This window comes from Aedes albopictus, chromosome 2 (assembly GCF_035046485.1).
Source record: "Aedes albopictus strain Foshan chromosome 2, AalbF5, whole genome shotgun sequence".
NCBI classification, from domain to species: domain Eukaryota; kingdom Metazoa; phylum Arthropoda; class Insecta; order Diptera; family Culicidae; genus Aedes; species Aedes albopictus.
Window position 1 is genome coordinate 303223759 of NC_085137.1, and position 25671 is coordinate 303249429.

The 25671-nt window shown below is 39.0% G+C and overlaps 1 protein-coding gene across 1 annotated transcript; it reads left to right on the top strand.

The window, feature by feature from the left end:
- Positions 1-2155: 2155 nt before the first annotated feature.
- LOC115270189 (L-2-hydroxyglutarate dehydrogenase, mitochondrial) lies at positions 2156-11398 on the top strand. Its single transcript, XM_029879434.2, has 3 exons — positions 2156-2529; positions 2589-2898; positions 10375-11398. The coding sequence occupies exons 1-3, from the start codon at positions 2408-2410 to the stop codon at positions 11299-11301; spliced, it is 1359 nt and encodes a 452-aa protein (XP_029735294.1). The 5' UTR covers positions 2156-2407; the 3' UTR covers positions 11302-11398.
- The last annotated feature ends 14273 nt before the right edge of the window (positions 11399-25671 follow it).

Sequence of the window (25671 nt, forward strand, 5' to 3'; positions counted from 1 at the left end):
AAAAATAGTTGCCTATTCCAAACATTTTGGCCATCCCCTCTATTATTTATGGCAAAGACACTCGAATGCTCGTAATACCTTGTTTCCCGCTGTTTTCAAATTATAAGAATTCCATCATATGAAGAACAAATTTAAGTTTCAAAGATATTTTGGTCATTTTGAATGGATATAAATGGTACCATTGGAAAATGCAACAATAACATGTTCCTACACACTTCTATATTCAAATTTCAACATAAAATGGAACTATATCGACAAAAAAAAAAACGGGGGTGTCAATTTTGCCCACGCGTGTTCATTATGTCTCAAGTTCCCCTAATACAATAAGCATTTTCGCTCTACGATGGCGTAGTACACGTTCTAGAGTCATCAGGATCAGGATATTTTATTTCTAGATTACATGTGTTTGAGAGAGTACGATGCTTTAAATTGTTTCACCGGAATGTGTTCCAAACTGGTCCACCCGGGGTTAGATCTGCATTGTGGTTCCATAACGTTCATGTGACATATTCCAGCATCATTTACAAACAGAGAAAAGTAGAAAAAATCATGATAGGGAATGGTTCCGGCTTTGGCAACTGAAAATTTCAGTTATCCGGGACATCTAGTAAGGTCTGAGACCGGCTGACTTGATTTTTGGAATACGATCAGATTCGTACATCGTCCATACATGATCAAAAATTCAATTCAATCGGACTGAAATTGACTGAGTTATAGCAGCAAGTGCCCAAAACAGGTCCCTATGCCCAAATGGCCCCAGACCCTATCTGATTAAAATTGTTTAGATTTTTTCAAATTTTGGCCTAAAATTTGTTTTAAGGTTTGCGTAGTGTTGCGTTATGAAGTGCTGTCCTCTAATTTACCATATTGTTTCATGTGTCTATCCTTGAATAGTAGGATGGTAGGATGACAATGTCGTGCGTATACCTTCTGGAACGCCCTATGCTATGAGTTGCTGTTAGTCAATCACATCATAGGCAATGCTCTTCGCTATCTTTAGTCAGGCCAAACTATACCTCACATTACTAACACGCTACCAATTTAGTGGTTCTCAGTATTATGCTTGATCGGTTAGGGAAGTACCTATGCTTGGAACGAAAATTTTGTTCCTTTTGGTTTCGGTGCTCTGTCGGCAAATAACTTAAGTAAACAGCATCAGTCAGTGCCACATCTATGCTTCCATTCATATATTTGTCCACATACTTCGGTACGTGCAGCTGTGAACTTATCGTACCAACAAGCACAAACAATTTTATATCGTATCTCAAAGAAAAAAAAAAACTCAATACTTTTGAATATTCTTCAGAAAGATTTTGACAGAAATGTCAGTTTCTGAATCTCAGTCATGCGCGTTCAACCGAATAAAAGAAATGTCAAACGAAAGTCATTCTTGCATCACTTTGATACCATTCTCTGAATCTCAAATATTCCATTCAGTGTGATATGTAGGTATTAGTGTTCTTCTATAGTCCGACCCCAATAACGTAGTACGAATCTTCCCCACATCGTATCGCTCGCTTGCTATGATGCCCATCTAGGGGCCGCCATAAAACCGCGTAGACTGAAATTCAGTTATCACAGGCCACCCTGCCTTTCGTTGATTTTTGTCCATACAAACATTTGAAAATTTGTACGGACCGTGGGCCAGACCCTCCATTGCCCCACTAAAGCTTACGTGGCTTATAAACGGTCCCCAGTATTAGGCCGTCTTGTTTATTCTATCTTCTCGTGAACTCGCATTCGCAAATAAACACACCGCTTGCTGTGTTGGTATTTTGGAAACCTCGCCAGAGCGTGCCTTCTTTTACGCATGCGTCATTTCGCGATCTGTTTTCGCGTGTTGTGCCTACGGCGCGCGGCGTTGAATGAACGACGATGTGTGTTTATTTGCGGATGGTCGCACTCTCTCCTTCACACACGTTGTTAACCCGACGTCTCCACTAGACAGAAATGTCTTGCCATTTTGCTGGACAGATGTGTCATGACAGAAATGTTCTCTCGCTGTTTGCATGGAAAGCAGCGGTGTTGATCATTTCTGTTACGTTTTCTCTTTCTGGCAGCAAAATGGCAAGACATTTATGTCTAGTGGAGACGTGGGGTAAGACGTTCGCTCCTCTGCTTGGCTCAGCTAATATTTGTGAAGGTCATGCAAATAAACCTCCCAAATCAGTCTGCCAGTCAGTGCGGACCGGACGGCGCATTCATTGGCATTGGCTGCGTGTTATCACATCACTTATCACTTATCGTACCCATAGCAACCGACGACGGGTAGCTCTGATTGTCAGCTGTTCTTGCTGTTATCTGTCTCTGCTTTTTATCAGGTTGTGGTGGTGGTTTGTATCTGTTTGGTAGTCTCTTCCACTTACGACTGCAGTTTAGTGCATTTTTCACCTCGTAACATCCCACTATGCTTTCGAAGACGATTGACCGGTCGATTCTACGACTGTACTCAGTTGCCAATAGCAATGCAAAGGCTAACAATCGAGCTATTACACCTGTCATCAGAGCCTACTCACAGAATGCAAAGAGGTAGGTCAAAATTCGCTTCGTCAAGGTGAAAGTAATTATTAAGGTGATTGTTTTTTTAGGCAGTACGATATCGTGGTGGTGGGAGGAGGAATCGTCGGAACGGCTTCAGCACGGGAAATTCTGTTGCGCCATCCGTCGCTGAAGGTGGCCGTGGTCGAAAAGGAACACAAACTGGCCTTCCACCAAAGTGGCCACAACAGTGGTGTGATACACGCTGGAATCTATTACAAACCGGGATCGCTGAAGGCGAAACTGTGCGTCGAAGGTCTACACTTGAGCTATAAATACTTCGACGAGAAGAATGTCCCATATAAGAAGGTGGGAAAATTGATTGTGGCGACCAACGAGGATGAAGTGGGCCGATTAAACGTGAGTAGCATAGCACAGTTTATCTTTATCTTTTCAAACTCAAATATACGATTACAATATTCGGTGTTGTAGCACATTTGATATGCCAATGTAAAAGCATACGCTTTCTAGTATTTTCAGATATTTGTAGCTCAAAAATATTTTTAGTTGAATATTTCGAAGTTTTGAAAAAAATCTCAGAAAATCTAAATCTATCTTTTAGTAATGAAATCTTCTATAGCACTTTTAAGGCGTCCATAATTTATGTCACGTTTTGAGGTGAGAGAGGGGGTTCTGCAAAAATGTGACGAACCATACTTTTTGGAGGTCTCATACATTAAATTGACATAGGGAGGAGGGGCCGAAATTGTCATTTTCGCGTGAATAAAAACAATGACCTGATTTGATATGATGGCACGCTTCTGCAGTCAAGCTGTTAGTACACAGGGTCAAATATTTGTCCAAAAAGTAACCAACGCTCAAACATCTTGTTCGACTCGATCAAATTTTCATTAGTGTCAAACTGATGTTGATTCTTGAGTTCTTTTCTTCTCAAATATTTGACCCTGTGTACTACATGCCTTAGTTCTCCAGTGGTTCTAGCTCGCTACCCTCCAGCAATATCTCCAAGATTTTTTTTAGATAAATTGTCAAAAGATTCGTACTGTGATTCCTTGAAAAACTCCACAAGTTCTTCTAGAGATTCCTTTAGGGTTTTTAAATGGATTCCTTCGAAAATGTTCCAAATATTCTTCCAGAAATTACTGTAGAGTATTTTCCAAAAATTTCTAAAAAAACATACAAGACATCCATCCACAAATTGCATCTGATATCCCTGTGGGATTTTGTATTATTGTAGAAGTAAAAGATAGCTAAAAAGAATTCAATTTGTAAAACATGTGAAATGCCTTCAAGGATAAGATTGATCTACCAAAAGTTGTGTTATTGCAAAACAGTAGATGTATTTCTTTTTTCGAGGACATCTATGTATATAAAAGTGAGTTTTAAGTCCCTTTGAGACAACAAAACTCACGAACGTATGTACCGATCAGCATGACTCTTGCACGATTTGATTCGTATTCATGGTGGCTGTGTTTATAAGTAAAAACCCGATTTAATCCACCTATGGTGAACAGAACCCTTCTTACACTTATTAAAATTATTATTGTATTATTTATATTTAACATATTTATTTTGTGTGATTGACCAAAAGTTCTAGAAAATATTGTGGATTTGGTATCTAGTGGATTGGTTTCCAAATTGGCATCATGGACCATGGCCTCAACTACCAGAAATGCCAGACATCTCCAAGAATCTTGTATGGTATGTTAAAAAATAGCCTACATATTCTGGAATATTGTATCTTTTGTTAACTGCCAAAAGATCTTGAATCGATTAACAAATGAATAAGAAAATCAGCGAGATACATTTTGTCTAATATCTCTTAATCAGTCGATTAAATTAGCTCTGAAGTACTTGGTATTCATGGTTATGGTGTAGAAAGGACAAAAATTATATATCTACTAAGTTAATCAGTTTTGGCATTAGCTAGTTATTTTCGCTGTTCGGTTCTTGCATTTTTCCCACAATATATAAATTCAAAGCTTTCATTTAACATATTATTAGTTTCCATAGAATTTCTGTGTATTTGTAATTTGTTATTTATAATTCTGTTGAAAACAATATCCTGCTAGTATACACTTTGTATGAGGTCAGCATTATTTATTACAAAATATTTTCCCATAGACTGGTCAAAAACTTATGCAAGATAACAAGTGAATATAATAATAAAAAATAATTTATTGAAATACTCTTCGTAAGATATCCCAGTAATCAAATGTCGAATAGAAATAAAATTTCAGGGACTTTTACAAGGATAATGTAGCTTTCATTTGGTGCTTAGAGAACCCAAATCGGTTGACAGACGGCTGAGATATTTATTATGGTACCCTTGGTCAAAAATCTCTCAAAAAGTTAACCTGTATTACTCCCAAGTACTATTTGAAAGATATCTCGGTAACCAAATGTCCAATCCTAATGAAATTGTATAGGGTTCTACTAGAATATTGTAGCTTTCATTTGGTGCCAGGGTAACCGAAATCGGTTGACAGACGGCTAAGATATTTATTATGATACACTTGGCCAAAAATCTCAAAAGGTTTAGTTGTATAAATCCTAAGTACTCTTCGAAAGATATCTCTGTAACCAAATGTCCAATCGAAATAAAATTTCTGGGCGATCTACTAGGATGCTGTAGCTTTCATTTGGTGCCATGAGAACCCAAATCGATTGACAAACGGCCAAAATATTTATTATGATACGCTTGGTCAAAAATCTTAAAAAGTTTAGATGTATGACTCATAAGTACTCTTCGAGAGATATCTCGGTAACCAAATGTCCAATCGAAAAAAAATTCAATAGCGTTCTACTAGGATGTAGTAGCTTTCATTTGCTTCCAAGAGAACTCAAATCGGTTGACAGACGGCTGAGAAACGTGCGTGACTTTTTTTTGTAACGCACATACACACACACACACACACATACACACATACTCACACACACACACACACACACACACACACACACACACATACAGACATTTGCTCAGTTCGTCGAGCTGAGTTCATTGGTATATGAGACTCGGCCCTCCGGGCCTCGGATCGAAAGTCGGTTTTTCAAGCGATATTTATACCCTTCTTATGGGTGTAAGAAGGGTAAAAAGGTTGTGAAAATAGACTAAAAAAGTAAGAAAGTTGATAAAGAACTGATTTTTTATGAGCTGAGAAGAAAATCAGCACGGTCGAAATAAAACCAATTTAGAGTGTGGTGCTGCAATGGCCTTAACAGTTGTCAAACCACCACAACTTGGCATGAGCATGAGCATGAGCATAGGGCACCGCACTGTTTTGATTTTGTATGGGATTTTGACGTTTCGTGGCCTTGTTGTTTACAAAATGTCTGTAAGAGTGAAAGAGAAGGAGATAATTTCATGCACTGCCCTATAGACGACCACACAATTCGTAGTTGCTACTCCGTGATTGACCAGAGCAATCGAAATTGCACAAGGAACCAATGAATAGGGCTTGGGACTAGCTTACTATTCTCAATGTGCACAGTTCGAGAACTCACAATTTTAATAATGTCAATAACGGCGCTGGCCACGTCCTTACGGTCTTCGAGGAGGGAAGGGAATGTTGGTAAGACAACCGTTGTTATAGAGACCGGGAATCCCAGTGGAGCTGTTTTTTTTGTTTTTTTTTTGTTTTTCAAGGGCTGTAATGGTCCAATTTTATCCATGTACTTCCGGTAGGTAGTGTAGAGTTCTGTAAATAGATATGAGTGTGGCATTTGGTCGAGTGTAGCGGTGCGGATGACAGCAACGTCAATAACAAACGAAAAGAACACGAAACACATAATCAAAGTGGTTACAAATATGAAGCAGAGCAGATATGGGGAATCGAATGGAGGAGAGGAATTCGAGCAAAGAACGTGTCCAAAGAATTGAATGGAACCGAAGCTTCCCGGGGACGACTCTACAATTTGGCGCAGCCGGTATGTATTTTCAGTGGTCTAGTTTTTTCCCTGAGCAAGAGGAAGGAGAACTGAAGACGAGAAAGAGGTGATAACGATTGCGAGTCCGGATGTATTCCGAAGCGCACCAAGGCAAGTCCGGATAAAACCGTAGTGCCATAATGAGCGAGTCCGGATTTATTCCGAAGCGCTAGAAAAGAAGCGATTCCGGTGTAAACCGAAGCGCCACGAAAAAACAATGAGCGAGTCCGGATTTGTTCCGAAGCGCTAGAAAAGAAGCGAGTCCGATGTAAACCGAAGCGCCACGAAAAAAAAAACAATGAGCGAGTCCAAATTTGTTCCGAAGCGCTAGAAAAGATGCGAGTCCGGTGTAAACCGAAGCGCCACGAAAAAATCAATGAGCGAGTCCGGATTTATTCCGAAGCTCTAGAAAAGAAGCGAGTCCGAATGTGTTCCGAAGCGCCTACTTAGACAAGGGTAAAACGAGTCCGGATAGCTCCGTAGCGTTGTAAACATAGTGAGATGGGATGGTTTCGCAGCATTGCGAATGCGAGAATTTCAGCCGGGGGGAAGTGTGATTTTCCCAGCGGATTTGCTAAGAGAAAGTTTTTCCAACAGAGGCAACAAATTCGGAAATGCGCAGACTTCCGGACCGCCACAAGTGATTTCTCACCGATTCTGGAGAGATGATGATGATGGTGAGGATTATGATGATGATGGTAATAATGATAATGATAGATGATGATGATGGTGATGATTATGCTGATGATGGTGATAATGATGATGGTGATAATGATGATGGTGATAATGATGATGGTGATAATGATGATGGTTGTGATGATTATGATAGATGATGATGATGGTGATGGATGATGATGATGATGATGGATGCTGATGATAATGATGATGATGATAATCATGGTGATGATGATAGGGATGATGATGATGATGATGGATGCTGATGAGGTTGATGATAATGATGATGATGATAACCATGGTGATGATGATAGGGATGGTGATGATGATGCTGATGATGGTGATAATGATGATGGTGATTATGATGATGGTGGTGATGATTATGATAGATGATGATGATGGTGATGATGATGGTGATGATGGTGATGATGGATGATGGTGATGATGGTGATGATGGATGATGGTGATGATAATAATGATGATGATGATAATGATGATGGATGATGATGATGATGGTGATGATGGTGATGATAATAATGATGATGATGATGATGATGATGATAATCATGGTGATGATGATAGGGATGATGATGATGATGATGGATGCTGATGAGGTTGATGATAATGATGATGATGATAACCATGGTGATGATGATAGGGATGGTGATGGTGATGATGATGCTGATGATGGTGATAATGATGATGGTGATTATGATGATGGTGGTGATGATTATGATAGATGATGATGATGGTGATGATGATGGTGATGATGGTGATGATGGATGATGGTGATGATGGTGATGATGGATGATGGTGATGATAATAATGATGATGATGATAATGATGATGGATGATGATGATGATGGTGATGATGGTGATGATAATAATGATGATGATGATGATGATGATGATAATCATGGTGATGATGATAGGGATGGTGATGGTGATGATGATGGTGATGATGGTTATAATGATGGTGGTGATGATGATGATGATGATGGTGATGACGATGATCGTGATGATGATGATGGATGATAACGGTGACTTTCCGGGTATTAGCTTTCGTTGGTAGACATCTGCATTGATTGTTTTCTTTGATAAACCCCATTTACACATGGTGTATCATCTCTTCAGTGTTACCAGCGGCGTCATGGTAGCGATTTTTTCCGCAGTCGAGTTCGCAGATTGTGAACAATCCTCTTTAGCCAATTACGTAATTTATTATTAGTCCCAAGATTAGTCCATTAGTGTCAGATCGATATAATTTACATAAAAGGCAATTAACAAAAAAAAAAAAAAAAATAGACGGAAATGAATATGGTTGGGTACCGGACTAGACACTCACAATTTAATGGTTTTCTTTGGTACATCGAGTCCCTAAAATTAGTCTATGATGTTACTGCCAGTATATTTCGTGCGGTCCGTGCAATATCCTCGGCTATCAAAAGAGCTCGATTGATCCCAACATGGCACTGGAACAAGAAAAGTGCTGCCGCCCACGTCTACGTTGATTTTCTGAGAGCTCGTTTCCAAGTATCTGGATATAGGCGAAGATCTGAATGTTTCCGATGACTTCTTGCAAAGCGAGAGACAGACCTGGTCGCCAGGTTTGTATCTCGGAAGTTTACGGCGCCCCTTGATCGTGAAAGATGTTCCTGCAGCTGCAGTTAACAACACAGCGAATCTCAGATTGTCTGCAGTATGCTGAAGGAGGTGTAAGGAGATGATGAAGGACTGAGAAATTCAGAATGCCAATGAATAAGTAGGCGGGTAAAAACGGGTCGTCAGTTATTGGTCTAAGTTTGGATCGCACAGACGCTTATCGTAAGGCATCTTTAGATGAAATAATGTCGTTTCCTTGAACGATCATTTCATTGTAGTTTTATCAAATTACTACAGGAAGGAGGAAAAAAAAGGAGAGAATGCGCTTCAAATGTAACAAGAAATGTATTTATGAGATATAAAGGTATGCGCGGAGGGTGTGATAAAATTGAAACAAGGCTGTACCAGGTTTCAGGGACATTTCGGTTAACGTCGATGGAAAGATCGTTGGTACATATTTGACGAGAAAGGCAGCGTCACCACTAGATGCATAAATTAGGATTTTTTTTTAGTTCCTGAACTTTTCTGGACGAGGAGAAGGATGTAGAGCTCTGTAAATAGATATGAGTGTGGCATTTGGTCGAGTGTAGCGGTGCGGATGACAGCAACGTCAATAACAAACGAAAAGAACACGAAACACATAATCAGAGTGGTTACAAATATGAAGCAGAGCAGATATCGTCGGTTTCCTGCAATAGGGGCACAACTCAAAATTTGTCATTTTTGAGATTTTGATTCCAAATGATGAAAAACCATGCAAACTTTTATCTGACAAAGACCCGTTCCGAAATTCGATAAGAAACGCGAGATTTTTGCATTTTCACCAATTTTCCGCAATAAAGGCACAACTCAAAATCAGTCAACTTTTTCAATAGTCGATGAAAAATAGTAATCTAAAATTCATGAAAGAGATAGTCCTTCAGTCTCTTTCCATGATACAACAATCAAAATTCGTATACTTTTGTCTAATAATGAGAGAAATAAGTAAACTTGTAGGATTTGCTTCAAGATTGCCAATTTTCAAACGCTCATTCTGAAAATTCACATATTTGAGTTGTGCCCCTATTGCAGGAAACCGACGATATGGGGAATCGAATGGAGGAGAGGAATTCGAGCAAAGAACGTGTCCAAAGAATTGAATGGAACCGAAGCTTCCCGGGGACGACTCTACAGGTAGCAAGCATAAAGTTGGTTTGCTGATCGGTCCAGGGGGAGGGGACAACTGCCCTCGGTAAAGAAGGGGGAGCAGAAGCATCGACTTTATCATTTCGGTAATAAATGTCGTACGTTATATCGAAGCAAAATGTACGTTAAATCGAAGCACAAAAAACGAAATTACATTTTCGCGAAAACTCATGTTTTTCATTATTGGTTTTATTTGGAGTGAATTGCTCGTCGAATTCATCAAAACTAGCAAAACAAATATTATTTTTTTCTCTGTTTCGGCATAACGTATACTTCGATATAACGTACAAAGAGGAAATTTATTTTTGTATTTATTTATCGAAGAATACCTGTATCATGATTTGTAATTTCAACATAAAAAACAAACGTAGCAAACAAATTATTTGAAACATTTTACCCCACCTTGGCATATCGGGCTTTGTTCCTCTACTAACAATTACAGTACATTTCAATAATGTTTTTCCTCGATTTTTCTGCTTGTAGGAGCTTTACCAGAGGTCGCTTGCCAACAACGTACCGGACGTGGAGCTGGTCGATGCTAAACGAATCAAAGAAATCGAACCGTACTGCGAAGGCCTGAAAGCGATCTGGTCGCCCCATACGGGTATCGTTGACTGGGAACTCGTGACGCAGTACTACGCCAAGGACTTCAAACAGGCCGGAGGTGACATCCATCTCAACTTTCAGGTGTCCAAGTTTGAGGAAACGACAGATCCCAACTACCCTATTGCCGTTAGAAGCAAAAAGAATGACACCGTTCAGTCGAAGTACATTCTCACCTGCGGTGGCCTGCAATCGGATAAAGTGGCCGAGCTGACGGGATGCTCGCCCCTTCCAAAAATTGTACCATTCAGAGGGGAGTATCTCTTGCTGAACCCGGCTAAATGCCATATGGTTAAGGGTAACATCTACCCTGTGCCTGATCCGAGGTTCCCTTTCTTGGGCGTTCACTTCACTCCTCGGATGGACGGAAGTGTTTGGTTGGGACCGAATGCGGTGTTGGCATTCAAGCGTGAAGGTTACAAGTGGAGTGACGTCAACGTGGTTGAGCTAATCGATGCTCTGAAGTATCCTGGTTTCATCAAAATGGCATTGAAATACGTTGGAGCCGGAATGCAGGAGATGGCCAGATCCGCTTTTATTCCGTTGCAAGTGAAAGAGCTTCAGAAATTCATTCCTGATGTTCAGGAATATGATGTTGAACGGGGACCTGCGGGAGTACGAGCACAAGCGCTAGATATCGACGGTAATCTAGTGGACGATTTTGTATTCGATCATGGTAAAGGTAACAATGCCCTTGCAAAAAATATTTTGCACTGCCGAAATGCACCATCGCCAGGTGCGACGAGTTCGCTGGCCATTGCCAAAATGATTGCTGACAAAATTGAAACGCAATTTAATATTAAGTAAATTAATCTGTTGATTTTTATTTATGTACTGACTGGTTGTAACTCGGGTATTTTTCATCACATTAATGAACAATAAACATCGTTGATTAATCATTTTATTCTGTGATTTTTCATTGGAAAGAATCTCGTCATTTTATCGATCGGGTAAGGCTTAATAACTTTTCCACGAACGTCGTATCGCTTTGCGGTCTTCGGTGGTCTGATTCCTCGTGAAGTTTTCCACAGAAATCATTCATAGACTTATTTTTAGGGAGCAAGGGGGGCACCCACCGTGGTGCAGAAGACCGTATTGAAAGATTTCCATCCTGGACGATTGCCAGCTATCATCGTCTTGACCTGTGGACAGGTCAAATTTCTTTCGGCTTGCTAGATTTCGTTGTTGAGGCTGCACCGCCATGAGCCTTTGGGTCTGCCTCTGCCGCGATGTCCGGCTGGGTTCCAATCTAACGCTTGCTTGCAGATTTCGTTTCCGCCCCTGCGTAGAGTGTGGCCGACCCACCCCACTTTCGCTCCCGAATTTCTGTCGCTATCGGCTTTTGATGACATCGACAAGGGAGCTCCATGTTGGAGATCCAATTGTGAGGCCACCATGCACGAATTATATACCGTCGTTGGGGGTGAGAATGGGTCAAAAAAGGATACTCAAAGATTAATTTTTAAATAACAAATGCATTGAAAGTCGGAATATTTTTTTATTTAGTATGTATACTCTTCTATGTGGTAATAAGAGTTTAGCAAAAAAGTATCACTCTCTATGAATTACTTACTAAACTACAAATTAACCCAATCTCACCCCTTAGAGGGGGTGAGAATGGGTCAAAGTAATCGAAGTCGCCTATCTAAGAATATGTTAATTTTATTGATCATTCATATCTAGTAAAACTATTTAAAATACAATGTAATCATGACGAAAAAAAAACTTAGGTAATTTTAAAAGATGATAAATCCACCTAAAAGGGCTAATACAATCGAAAAAAATGTTGAAATTTGATAATATAACGTTTGTATGTTGTATCGCCATTTTTAGCCATCATAAATATCCTCATTTAAAGTTTCAACCTCCAAGGGAGGAGAGGGAAGATTACAATGAGGGAGGGACGCATTGAAAGATTGATTGACAAAACATGATATTTTTAGTATACTGCATAAGAAATGTTTAACCAAACCCTCCGTTATTAACTCTTATGTACATGATCATTGGCCTCTCAAGATAGAGGGTCGTTCAAATATTATGTTACACAACATTTCACACTATTAGACCCTCTCTCGCATTAACATTTAAACGAATATGCAGTACACTGAAGGCTAGATGATGATTAGAGGAGCTGTCCAAACGCATGGGTGTATTTTTGTAAATGATTTTAGGCACTAAACGTATGAACACACTCGTTTGACATTTCTTCGACATATTTTCGAAAAAAAGCGTGTTTTTATGAAGATACGGTAAACATGGCACGACTTTAAACTCAAATGGGGACTGGATAACAAGTTGAATTTTTAGTTAAGGTTATGTGCACTCGTTAACTTGCTTGACCCAATCTCACCCCCATTCTTAATATTTAAACATCGGGTCGAAAATATTGAATTTTAAAATAAAAAGTGCATTGACAGCTCACTTTTTTCATTGCATCAACCAGGTAATACCTACAGCTAACTTATAAGAAAATTTACGGTTTGGTGCTTGTATGGAACATTGCGAAGGAGATTTTTTTTCAGAGTGATTTACTAGTAGTTTCATCACATAAGTTTAGCCACAAATTTAACAAAAAATGATTATTGCTAAGCATCTTATTCTGCATCATGACGTTTAAAAACATCTCCTCTTTGAAAAAATATAAAGTTTTCAATATAAATTAGCGATAGTTGATGAGCTATTTCAAATTTTATGTTTCTCCCTTTTGACCCAATCTCACCCCCCAGACCCATTGTCACCCCCATCGACGGTACCGCAGGCATCTATTGATGAAGACCTGCAGTCGTTGAGTGCTCTCAACTGATACACACCAGGTTTCACTGACGTATAGCAGCCCAGGTTTTAAGTTCGAGTTAAAAATTAGGATTTTGGTGCGCCGACTGATCTGGTTGTTTTTCCATACATTTCTTAAACTCGCAAAAGCAGCCCTCGCCTTGATCCGTGCGCCTATGTCGATTTTGGTGCCACTATCGGCCGCCATTTGGCTACTAAGATATTTATTGGAAGCTTTCAACATTCTCCACTGATTGCCCTGCTCCATGGCAATGGGCTGCCACAGCAATCCACGATTTGGTTCACGGTCGATCGCACCTACCAGGATCTTGTCGATTACGATGAGGAACAGTAGCGGTGATAGTATACATCCTTGCCTCACTCCAGCAACGACCCGGATGGGATCGGACAAAACACCGTTGTGCAGTACTCTGCACGAAAATGTCCTGTATTGTGCTTCAATGAGGTCGATGATTTTCTCAGGGAGACTCTTGCGTCTGAGGGCTTCCCACATGTTGCCGTGATTGAGACGGTCGAAAGCGTTTTCGTAATCAATGAACACCATGTAGAGACTCTTGGAATTCATTGATTCGTTCCAGAATGATACGGAGCGAGACAATATGGTCCACACAGTATCGTCCGGCACGGAATCCTGTGTGCTGCCGTCGGAGAGTTGCGTCAATCTTCTCCTGTATCCGGTTAAGGATCACTTTGCAGAGGACTTTGAGAACGATACACAGTAACATGATGCCCCGCCAATTATCGCACACAGTCAGGTCACCCTTCTTTGGTACCTTTACTAAGACGCCTTGCATCCAGTCGGCCGGAAATGTTGCGGTATCCCATGTGTTGCAGAATAATTGATGCAATAGTTGTGCAGATACTACGGGATCAGCTTTGAACATCTCAGTTGATATGCGATCGACCCCTGGGGCCCTGTTCGATTTCATGCTACGGATGGCTGTTTTTATCTCCTGCACTGATGGAGCTTCGGTGTGGACACGGGTAATGCGTCGAACCCTTGGCGGATCATGCTGAGGTGTTGATGGCGTGGCCGATACTTGAAAAAGGTTTCCAAAGCGCTCAAACCAGCGTTTCAACTGGTCAGCCGGGTTAGTCAGTAACTGTCCAGACGTGTCTTTCACGGGCATCGTAGGACTCATCGTGATCCCACTAAGGCGACGGAGACTTCGTAGAGGGTATGGATGTCGCCGGTGTTTGCGGCTTTCTCGTCTTCGTCGGCTAGAGAGGCCGCCTACGCTCTATGTCGCGTCTACATGAGTGTTTCACTTCCTTCTCGAGAGCCGAGTAGCGCTGACGGGCTACGGCTTTGGCTTCTCGTGTTTTCACTCACTCTATCGCGATTTTGGCGTTCCTTTGCTCCTCTATCTTCCTCCAGGTATCATCTGTGAAGCACTACTTTCTGTAGCGTTTCGTACATCGTGCATTTGGAGCGAGGGTGAATCTATTTTGACCGCAGGTTCTTGTGGAGCCTAGGATGATCTGGGATAGCACTTTGTAGGCGGCATTTAGAGTTGTGATCGCTCGGAAGTTCTCACACTCCAACTTGTCACCTTCCTTGTAGATGGGGCATATGACCCCTTTCTTTCCTTCGGTAGCTGTTTGGTTTCCAAGATCCGGACTATGAGCCGGTGCAGGCAGGTGGCCAACTTTTCCTGACCCATCCCGCTCCGATACCAACCTTTTTTCGTGTTGGGGACATAATGCCATTGCGATCATTAAGTTGCTCTATTGTGGCGTCATCCTCTTCATGTTTTTTGCCGTACTGAAAACAACCGACACTAACAGAAGTGACTATCCTCACAGCAAATGGCGTGTTAGAGCAGTTCAGATTTCAAACATGTTAAAAAATCAAAGCTCCCATGAACATATATACAACAGTCCTTGGTACAAAACTAGAGTCCTGCCAAATTTTCAGCCATTTCGGTGGTGATTTAATGGTGGCCCAAAAGTAAAATAGGTTTATATGGGAATTACTATGGAGAATTTTCAAAAAAAAAATCTCCGCGTTATAGAACATTCCCACATGGATAAAGTCATAGGGTTAAAGTCAAATTGAATTCTTCAGATCTCAATGAATGTTTCCGAAGACCGGAACTTATTTCGACAATCGGCAAAAAAGATATCAAACAAACAAGAAGCTAACACGCATACTCAAGCGTGTCGGTCGAGCTGTGGTCTTCTGTTTAAGCATGAATGGATGACTATTGATTAATAACTTCTGTGAGTCTAAGTTGCGGTCTTGGGCAACATTTATCATTGAGATCTAAACAATTAAATGTGACTTTAAGCCTACCCGAGCAGAGGAGGATATCAAATTCATAACAACAGAATCACCTAGCCTGTTTTTATATCATAGTTTGTTATTATTAACTTATCAAAGTATTACTTTTTCATAACATGTTTTGTTGGGCAATCTTATTTTGTTATGATCATGTTATTCAGATTCATCCACTAAATAACATTTCAATTATATACATTGTTGAAGACCAAGTTTTGTTATTATTCTATTATTGAAAATGTACAAATATGTGATGAACTATAGCACAATAATAACAAGTTTTCAAATTCACTGCAAAATTCATTGTCATTAAGTTGTTATGGAATCTAACAAAACATGTTTTTAAATTGGTCTTCCAGGTACATTTTTTTGTTATGATTTTTGTTATTTTGCCGCTTATGACAGACAAGTTTATAGCATAACAAGATATGTTATTAACACAAAAACTACTGAATCCATTATACAGTTATTATGCCAAAATAACATATTTTTTTGTGCTGTTGATATTCTCTTCGGCTCGGGTATAACTTCATCCAAGTGTGAATGGTGTACAGCGTGGAGGAGATTTTTTGATAATTCTCCATAGTAATTCCCATTTAAACCTATTTTTCTTTTGGGCCATCATTAAATCACTACCGAAAAGGCTGAAATTTTGACAGGACTCTAGTTTTGCACCAAGGATTGTAATGAACATATGGGAGCATTGAATTTTTAACCTGTTTGAAGTCTGAAATGCCTTAATGGCGTGTGTCCTAATCAGGTATCACATTTCGTATGAAACATAGTAGGTATACCTGTTTGGGATGAGAAGCCTAAATTTTCTGAGCCCCAAATAGGTCCCTATCCAAAAATCTGCAGCGCTTGTGATAAAGTGCAACACACTCGCACAATAACTGCTCAGAGGTTTCAGTCTTTTGATTTACAAAATGGACATTGCATCTTCTTGTAATTTGCCAATTAATTTCTGGTAGTGTTTACAAGGACAGTGATCAGTAATTAGTCCAGTGTTAGTGCAGTAGGTTGTCGAAGCAAGTCCCTGTCTGCATACGACTAAAGTTCCCACCGGGTTAGTTACCCGATCTTCCCTAAAGTTGCTCGTATCCCCCTATTCCCACCACTTCCAACTAGGAGTTAGTGATCGGAGTTGCATGGCAGTTAGCTGAGGGACCTTACAATAGGTCTCATTCGCTATGCCAGCCTTTACCGTGCCCTCTGCATAGGGTCACAAAAGGTATTATCGGCCGGTTGATTCTCTTTGTCATGACGGTTTTTTCCGCGCCAAATTGCCTGAAACTTTGTTATAAATGGATCATTGAAGCCAACTTTTCCGCTACTCACCGCATCAAAACAAAAGAGCCACCGTATATGGACTGTAACACAGTGTCAGCAGTTGAGTTATGTCAAACACACAAGGCTACGGTGGCGATATCTGTTCATTTCATAGCGGCCGTTTTACTTATTTTAGTGATCCATTTATCTTGATTGGGAAAGATTTAAGGCCAATTGTGAAATCAATAAGTTCCTCATGACGAAGAGAACAAAACAGCCTAGAATACTAAGTTCCTCTATATAATTTCACAAAAAATAAAAGCATATTGCTCAAAGTGAATGCTTTAAAAATTCATTGATGTTGACCTTCTGGGCTCTCATTTTTTAGTAAAGTAACAATTGTTAACACATCATTAAATAACGTTTGAGTCAGATGATGGTATTTCTTTTTCTGAATTTAAAACGTTGCTTTCGACAAACTAAAATAGATCTCACGTCGATCAATTTAAATCCACTAACCAATTTTACCCGAAATCACAATATACATAGTGCCTTTTTTTACGACCGTGCAACATATAATAAACATTTATCAAAGGGTCAGGCGCACATTAGCACACAATTTAAACATGTTCATTTCCTCTGCCATGGTTTATCATAGGGTATCGGGATGCTTCGTTGGCGAGGGGACTATCTTAACGTTAACCAAAAACTCAAAAAAACACGCATAACTAGAGATCGGAAAAGCTATGTGCCAAACAATTGTAACATTTCGTTTTAATTTTAACACTTTGGAGCATTAAAATTGAATGAAAATGTCACTTGGTTTAGCTTTCGTAGACACCATGATTCTTCGGCTTAGTGGGTAGTCTATACATATGATCATAAATGGCATGATTCTGGAACATTTCTATTTGACTTTTCGATATCTGAACATTTTATGTGACGGTCAAAGACGCTATTTTGAACTTGTATATTTGTTTTCAACGAAAAATAACTATTTTACAAATTAAATGTGGGCCGAATATTGAGGACATTTTTTTCCACTATGTACCCAAATCTTCGCCCATCACTGAAGTGACATCAACAGCACCGAAAAAGGACGTTAACAACATTGCTTGCTAATGAACCAGAAGGAACGAACAGGAAGAAAGATTTTGTGTGCGGTGACTGTAAAATATAACACAATAATAGGGTTGCGTTGTTTTCGTTGCTAAATTAAGAAAGAACTTTGATTTAAGTGATTTATTTATAGTTATGTGAAAATTTGGCTCCGAAAATGTAATTTGAAAGCAAGATTGGTGAACGAACAGTGATAATACTTCAGCAGAAATATCAAAAAATGAGAGAAAAAGTGGTTTTAGCGCTTGGAACGCAATAGGCCAACGTTGTATCCATTAATAGGCCAATTTTTGTACCGTAGACCAACGTTGCATACCATCGCATCGAATCTTTTTAACGTTATTAAGTAAGTTCTTGAATATTTATGCTAGTTTACATCCAATTGGAGCAACATGCACTGCCTAGAGTTCGTGATAGGGTCAACACATCATTTCTAGTGCTATTAATTCACGAGTTATGGCCAAAATTGTCAAGGCAGCTCTCATATTAGGCCAAGGAATGGTACACATACCCTATGTGTTATTTAAAACTTAAGAATAGTATGTAGACGGAAATGCTGTAATAGACAACACAACAAAGGACACTGTACTAGAACGTACCTTGTCATTCATTTCGCCTCGAATTTCCTGTTTGTAACACGCCAACAAAAGGATACTGCGACTACTATAGGGCCTGGGACCATTTGGGCAGGGAGACTTATTTTGGGCACTTGCTGCTATTACTCAGTTAATTTCAAACCGATTGATTTGATTTGGCTAGATATTGTATACGTATCTGATCGTGTCCCCAAAATCGATTCAATCAGTTTAAAATTGACTGAATTATAGCAGCAAGTGCCCAAATGGCCCCAGTCCCTACTTTTCCCTGACCCCTTCAGATGGTGATGGTTACGAAACTCGCATGGAAGGATATTCTTATGTGAATGGTCGTTTTTCTGAAGACGAAAATTGACCCAACTATAACGTTGCCGTAGATGGCGCTGGAAAGTCCCGTTTTATAATGATGGTCACCACATGAGAACAGTGCATCATCGTGCCTCCTGGGACTTTGCATCTGGAACGATTGGAGCCAGGGTCCAGTCTTTCGTGGGCGTACAACACTTCTTTCCTTTTATTTAGAAGTTCCATTTTCCTTGGACAGCAGATAGACACATCCGCATTGCACTGCGCTCCTATGCAGGGCATACCGTGGGTCGAAATACGACTCCTTCTGTCCTCGGTTGGTGGGAAATTGAATAGGAAATTGAAAAATGAGATTTAATTTTACTTTTTCATTAGTTGCCCGTGGTACTGGAACTGGAGAATGCTGGGCAAGTGGCCTTTGGTTTGCCTTCACCCGGGCGGACGACGACGAAGCCAAGGCGACTGCCAACTTCCTGACGATGTTCATACTTCTTTCTCTTGCTTCACCGGATGACATTAAATCGGTGTAGGTAGAGAATTGCTCCTATAGTCAGCGCAGCGTGAAAGTGATGAAAAAGACACTGCTGATGCTGTTTTTGTGATGCTGCGCAAATGTGTCATCATCCCGGATGAGGAGGAAGTTATTAACATAAAGAATATTTAATGGTTCCTTCCACGGCGCCCGTCTGCCGTAGAACCTTGGTCTCACGGGGAGAAAATTGAACTTCCTGCTACAGACTCTCCCGTTCAATTGATGCAAAATAATATTTAATTAACTTCAGCAACATTAGAATAATGACATCAAGCTTGCACCTTTGCTGGAGAAGTTATAGGCCTCATAACTCCAGAACATTTTTTTTTAAGTTTTTCGCCATGTACATATAGATGGAACTTCCGGCAAAGTGACATAAGCACTATTCCAAAATTTGACGTCTTGTGGTATATATTTGGTTAAATAATATAATTGTGGCATGTCTGCTATATTAGGGGTTGTAGGTCATTTCCCAGTAACCCATTCCCCAGAATGACATTCCCCAGAATCCCATTCCCCAGAATGGGACAATCCCCTGAATCCCATTCGCCAGAATGGGACATTCCCCAGAATATGTTCGAAATATTTTCTCAATAATTTGTATCACATTTATATAGATTTTTAAACTATTTTAGCTTTATTTTATTGTATAATTTATTATATCAAACGCATTGAAATGATCAAATTTGTATCGAAGAGTTCTACTTGCTTCTCAAAATCGAAGCAATGCCTTGAATACTGTCTTGGATGCTTAAACCTTCATCAGCCCTGCGTTGAATAATTCGCTTCAACTTTTCATTTTTATTCAGCAGAGCATTAGGGTAATTCATGTATTTTGGACAGGCTGAAGACAACGTTGAAAAAATCGTCCCCTAGCTTCCTTAGAAAGCAATTGATTATGTTGCAAAGTTACCATTACGCTTATAATATGATTGTGCTTTGCGTTCCTGGTGACAAAAACCTTAACGAAAGCATTTTAAGCTGAGAAAATCGCAATTTCCAATCGCCTGTAAGAATTGCATTTTGGACACCGAAAATATGTTTTGGACACCCTCAGGTATATATAATTTGGACAGGGCAATTATCTCAATGTTTAGCCATGAATACTGCTAAATCATGGAAGTAGCATAAATTAACAAATATTTTCTTACAAATAATCAAATTTCTCCGCTTAACAGGCATCTATTTTGATAACTATTACAGTTGTTTGTTAAAATCGAGGAAATATCGCCAGACCCACAGAATACGCCTCCAAGTATGCAATCGCACTGCATTCCCATGTAGTTCGACAGATGACCAAAATATATTTACAGTAGAAAACTTGTAATGTATTTTGGACACCACCTATTTTAAGCGTTCTAGATGAATGTTAAGAGATTGGCTGCCTAATGCTTCTTGATTGAACGTGTTTCAATGCAATAAGGCTTTTAAATTTCTTACAATTATTAATTCAACGATTTTGAGGTGAACATTGTATGTGACTGTGGAGTGTATGTCGTCTTGCATACCTGTGCATTTGAGGGGTTTTAGCGAAATAATTTACATTTTCGATAATTTTTAAGTAAATTCTTAATTGTTAAGCGTATTTTCAACGTAAGTCATCAGAATAGGGTCTATTTGATCCATTAATCGATATTGAGAAGTATCTACTTTTATTAGCTCCCCGGAACAAGGCATACATCGCCGTGCATGTCCAAATTATATACATGTCCAAATTATATTTTTTACCCTATTAATCCGTTTCACACAATGCACATTGGTCGGGCTCCATACAAAAGGGCGGCAAAAACTCTCAAAAAACGAAATTGATATTTTTAAACTTTATTTCACCTTATAACAAAGTTAATGTATTGTGCTTTTATGATTCTAAATTAAAAACGTGCCAGCTTTTGTATTTCAATGACATTTTCACTGCCAAAGTGGCCTAAGTCATAAAATTGAAAAATGAAATATTCGAAAAAAGTAAAATAATATTATTTTGAGAATGGAATATATGTTTTGAGTTATCCAGCATATGAAAGCTGGTTATAAGACTGTTTGAATGCACGTATGGAGCAAAATTATTATGTCACAAAACTTTTCAAATTTTCATATATTGTACCTTAGAAATTTTGATAATTTTTAAGTTAAAAAACGGTTCGTGTCGTCACGTGTCGCCGCAATTTCGAATAGTACATCTTAAACATCATGCTAAGAGCTGCCCAAAAACGTTTAAATATTTTGCAGAAATTTGCAGTTTTTCAAATTAGAGCTATTTAAAAAGTCATGTTTTTTCATATATTTTACGTTATTTTTCCACTTTTTAGTGAAATAAAATTTATCTTTCCACATTTTTCACACGTTTTGAACAAACTTGATTGGATTTGATCGAATGATGATCATTTATTTAAATTCGAATTGATTTTCTAACAAAAAACGCAAAAAATATGGGGTTTACTGATTTTTACCGTTTTTGAAATTATTGAAATTACGTAATTTTTGAATACCCCTTTTTAAACACTAAAAATACAATATAACGTATCTAGGCAACCTATAACTTCGATTAAACACATAAAAAGAGTTTTGGTCGAACTTTATCTTTTTCCGACCATTGTGCGATGACGTAGATTGTTCTTCTTCCTGAAATGCCTTGAGTACCGCTTATAACTTTTGGTCTCCTCCACCCTTGATCAGCGAATTAAACTTGTTATGGAAACCTTCTATCACATTTGTTGTTCGTGGCAAATCGGATAAGGTATTCTGGCGCACCGACTACAATTTTGGAGGCAACCGCGGTGGAACTTTTTGCTTTCCTTTGCCTGTTCCCAAAACATAGTTCCTTTCCAAATACCGTAATACGGGGTATCATCCCAAGTAACACACTTGTCACAGAAGAGTCACGGCGGCGCAGGTTTTTGTTGCGCAAAAGTCATTGTGACTTATTTCTAGCAAGTAAGTGTTTATTTGTAAGAAGTAAGTCACAGTGACTTCTGTGCAACAAAAACCTGCGCCGCCGTGACTCTTCTGTGATAAGTGTGTTACTTGGGATTGATCAGCGGGGTAACATTGATCGGCTTGACCGACCTCATGAAATGTACAAACAAGCATTTTACAATGAATCGGTTTCTACTTTCGAATTGTATATCGTAACCTGCTATTATTTTGCTATCGAATGACATGTAATTCATGAAAATCGAATTGCATAAACATTGAAATAAATCTATTTTTCCAAAACTGTGTTTCGTAACAGAATGAGATACATTGTCAAACATTCATACTTGGCATGGATACTAGATACAATGTGAGGTTCGAAATCACTGTATTACTTCCATATGATATCCAGGAGCTGGATTAAATATATGAAGCTTTTATAAAAGTGCTCTTTTTCAATAAAATATACGATTTTTGAAAGAAGGCATTAAATTTCTTAAGCTATTGCCTACCTTTAGGCGTTATTCGCTGTTTAGAGGATTTTATTCTTTAAATAACTTAAAAAGTACATAACTTTTAAGAATTTGGGCAACATATTCGAAATCAGCGACCTCGAGTTTAGTAAGTAAGGGTATTTTCAACACAAACGAACATTGATCACTGACATGATCAATGTTACCCCAAATCAACAATATCAAAAATTAGATTAAAAAGCCTATTTAAACATGTTTAAAAGTTTTACAATAGTTTTTCGAGTAGCTTAACACATACTCAGAGTACCAGTACTTGTTTTAAAAATATAAAACATGCAACGTTTGTTTTAACAAGAGAATTATTCAAGAAAGATAGGAAATTCTGATCAATGTTACCCCGGATTACGGTACTTGAAGAAAGGCTGCATGAACTTAGGCGACGATTTTTGGACAAGCTTGAAGCCTTTCGGTACGTCTTCAGATTCTAAAAACGCCAACGTTTCAGCTTGACGAAAAGCTCTTTGCACGTTGATATTCCTGCAATATTCTCGTCTCAGCCATAAATCCTGTATTTTCTTCCACCAATTCTTACTGAGATGAAAGAAACAACCTTTCTTCTCTGACGTGGGGAAGACTGCTTCAAACGCCTTGATTTCAGCCAATTCGAAATCAGTTAGTATGATTGGTGGATTCAGATCAATACCGTTGTCTTTCGCAATGTTTTTCAAGAAACGCAACGCTTTCTTGTAGACTTTTCTGCCTTTCGATGGAAGCAAAATATGCACGAATGGTACAAATTTTGGAGTTGACCCACCACCAATAGAACCGTGAATGGTAAATATTTGTCTGAACCCTTTGTTTTCCGTCATTCGTCATTGTAAACTGATCATCAATGCAGTCGTAGTTATCGGGGTCATGTGGAAGCTTTGCAGTCTTGCGTTTCCGTTGGATCATTTTGCGCTGAGCTGGCTTAGATGAAGTAGCCTGTACCTATACAAAAACAATCGTATCAAAAACATGTTTGTTTTGAAATTGCACGCAATGTAGACTCTAGGTTGCATGAAATAAACTTTAGGTAAATGGTACTCTATCACAAATTATATTGCACTCACATCTGTAGAGGATTGTGCTGCTGTTGTTCGAATAATTTTCTCTGGTTTCTCAGTTCCTTCGCTAGCTTTCCTTTTTAACTTAGCTCTGTATTTTGCAGTCTCGATGGCCAGTGGATCAGGCATGTGACTTTTCTCCGTGCAGCTCAATAGAGTTTGAGTCCCGTGGCTCACGGCTGTCCTTGCTCGACCAGGGCATTTTTTGGCAGTCCCTTGTTCCCTCAGCAATGAACATTGCCAGTATACCAGTATACCAGGTTTCTGGAGTCTATTTTTTTTTATTTCAAACAGAAAGTAAATCATAACTTCGACAGAAAATTACGTTTCGAAAAAGAATTACTTACCACTTTATATTTATTGTAGATGAAGCCATCATGTAATAATTTTAATTTTAATTTTAATAATCTTTTTAAATGGTGAAATTTTCACCATGTCAGGTTCGCCGATTTTTTCTCAAATTTTTTTTGTTCATATATCCATAAGCCCTGCCTGTGGAAAAAAACTTCATGAAAATCTGAGACCCTTCGGCCAAAACCCGTACGGTAATAAAAAAAAATCCCCAGGGTAAATGTGCAAGGGTTACAAATTTTTGGTGTACTCTGGAAATTATGCACTTTAGTGCAAATCGGTTTTAGGGTGCATGTTTCCCCGTTTATCCTTTACCGATCCTCTCTTTTTTAAAAAAGATTTGACCAAAATCTTTAAATAAATACTTTAAAATTGTGTAACTTTTCATTTTATAGCCCAGTTTCGTGTTTGAAAGGAATCGCTCAAGAAATTTTTTGACCGGTTTCTGGCAGAAACTTTCTATTCGAATTGCCATTTCTTCGCAACTGCGTACTGCGATCGAAGAAAATGGATTTCTCGGGCGATTCAGGCAAGGAATTTCCCATGCATCAAGATAGGCCGAGAAATTCTTTCTGAATTGCAAACAGCCCAGAACAGAAATTGATCTTCGTCTCACTCCCAAATTCCACTCCCAACGAATTCTACACTATCATTTTCACTTTTTTCTCTAAAAAAAAAACACTGGCAGCCGTTCTACTTAAGCCGGATTTAAATTCTTGAAATGCAGTCTTGTACAAACTTCAATAGAAAAATAAAATCAACTTAGAAGAAATTGTAAAAGCAAGCAAAACCGGAATACCTGCAGAAATCGCGGTTTAAATTCCCAGAAAGAGGGGAATCCTTGAAGGAATTCTTGGATAAATTCCAGAAGTAACTCCTGAACAATCTTGAAAAATCTTAAAAAAAAACCAAAAGTAACCCCTGAAGGTATCCGTAAAGCAACTCCTTAGGAAATCTCCGAATGAGCTTCTTAAGTAGTCCTGGAAAGACTTCAAGAAACTCCTTGAGGAATTTCAGAAAGAAATACTTGAAAAATCACTGAAGAAACTTTTGAACAATTTCCAGAAGGAACTGCTGGAGAAATTCTCAAAAAAAAAAAGGAAATCCGAAAAGGAATTGCTTGATGCATCCAAGAAGATACTTCTTGAGGATTCCCAGAAGTAATCCCTGGAGGACACCAGAATAAACTGTTGGAGTAGTTACAGTAGGAACTCCTGGGCTCCCTCGAAGGAACCTCTGGAGAAATCTTAGAAAGAACTCTTAGATCAATCACTGATGGCAGTTCTGGAGGAATTCCGGAAGGAGCTCCTGAATGAATCTCAGAAAGAACTCTAGGAGGAATCTGAGAAGAAACGTTCGTAGAAAGATCAGAAGGAATCACCGTTTTTACCACTAGACAAAACCCTGTGACGAATAAGTAAAAGTGTAAACGAAAAAATTT

Coding starts and splice junctions, on each gene's coding strand:
- LOC115270189 (XM_029879434.2), top strand. CDS start 2,408: ATGCTTTCGAAGACGATTGACCGGTCGATTCTACGACTGTACTCAGTT. Junction 2,530..2,588: donor TACTCACAGAATGCAAAGAG/GTAGGTCAAAAT, acceptor TTGTTTTTTTAG/GCAGTACGATATCGTGGTGG. Junction 2,899..10,374: donor ATGAAGTGGGCCGATTAAAC/GTGAGTAGCATA, acceptor TTCTGCTTGTAG/GAGCTTTACCAGAGGTCGCT.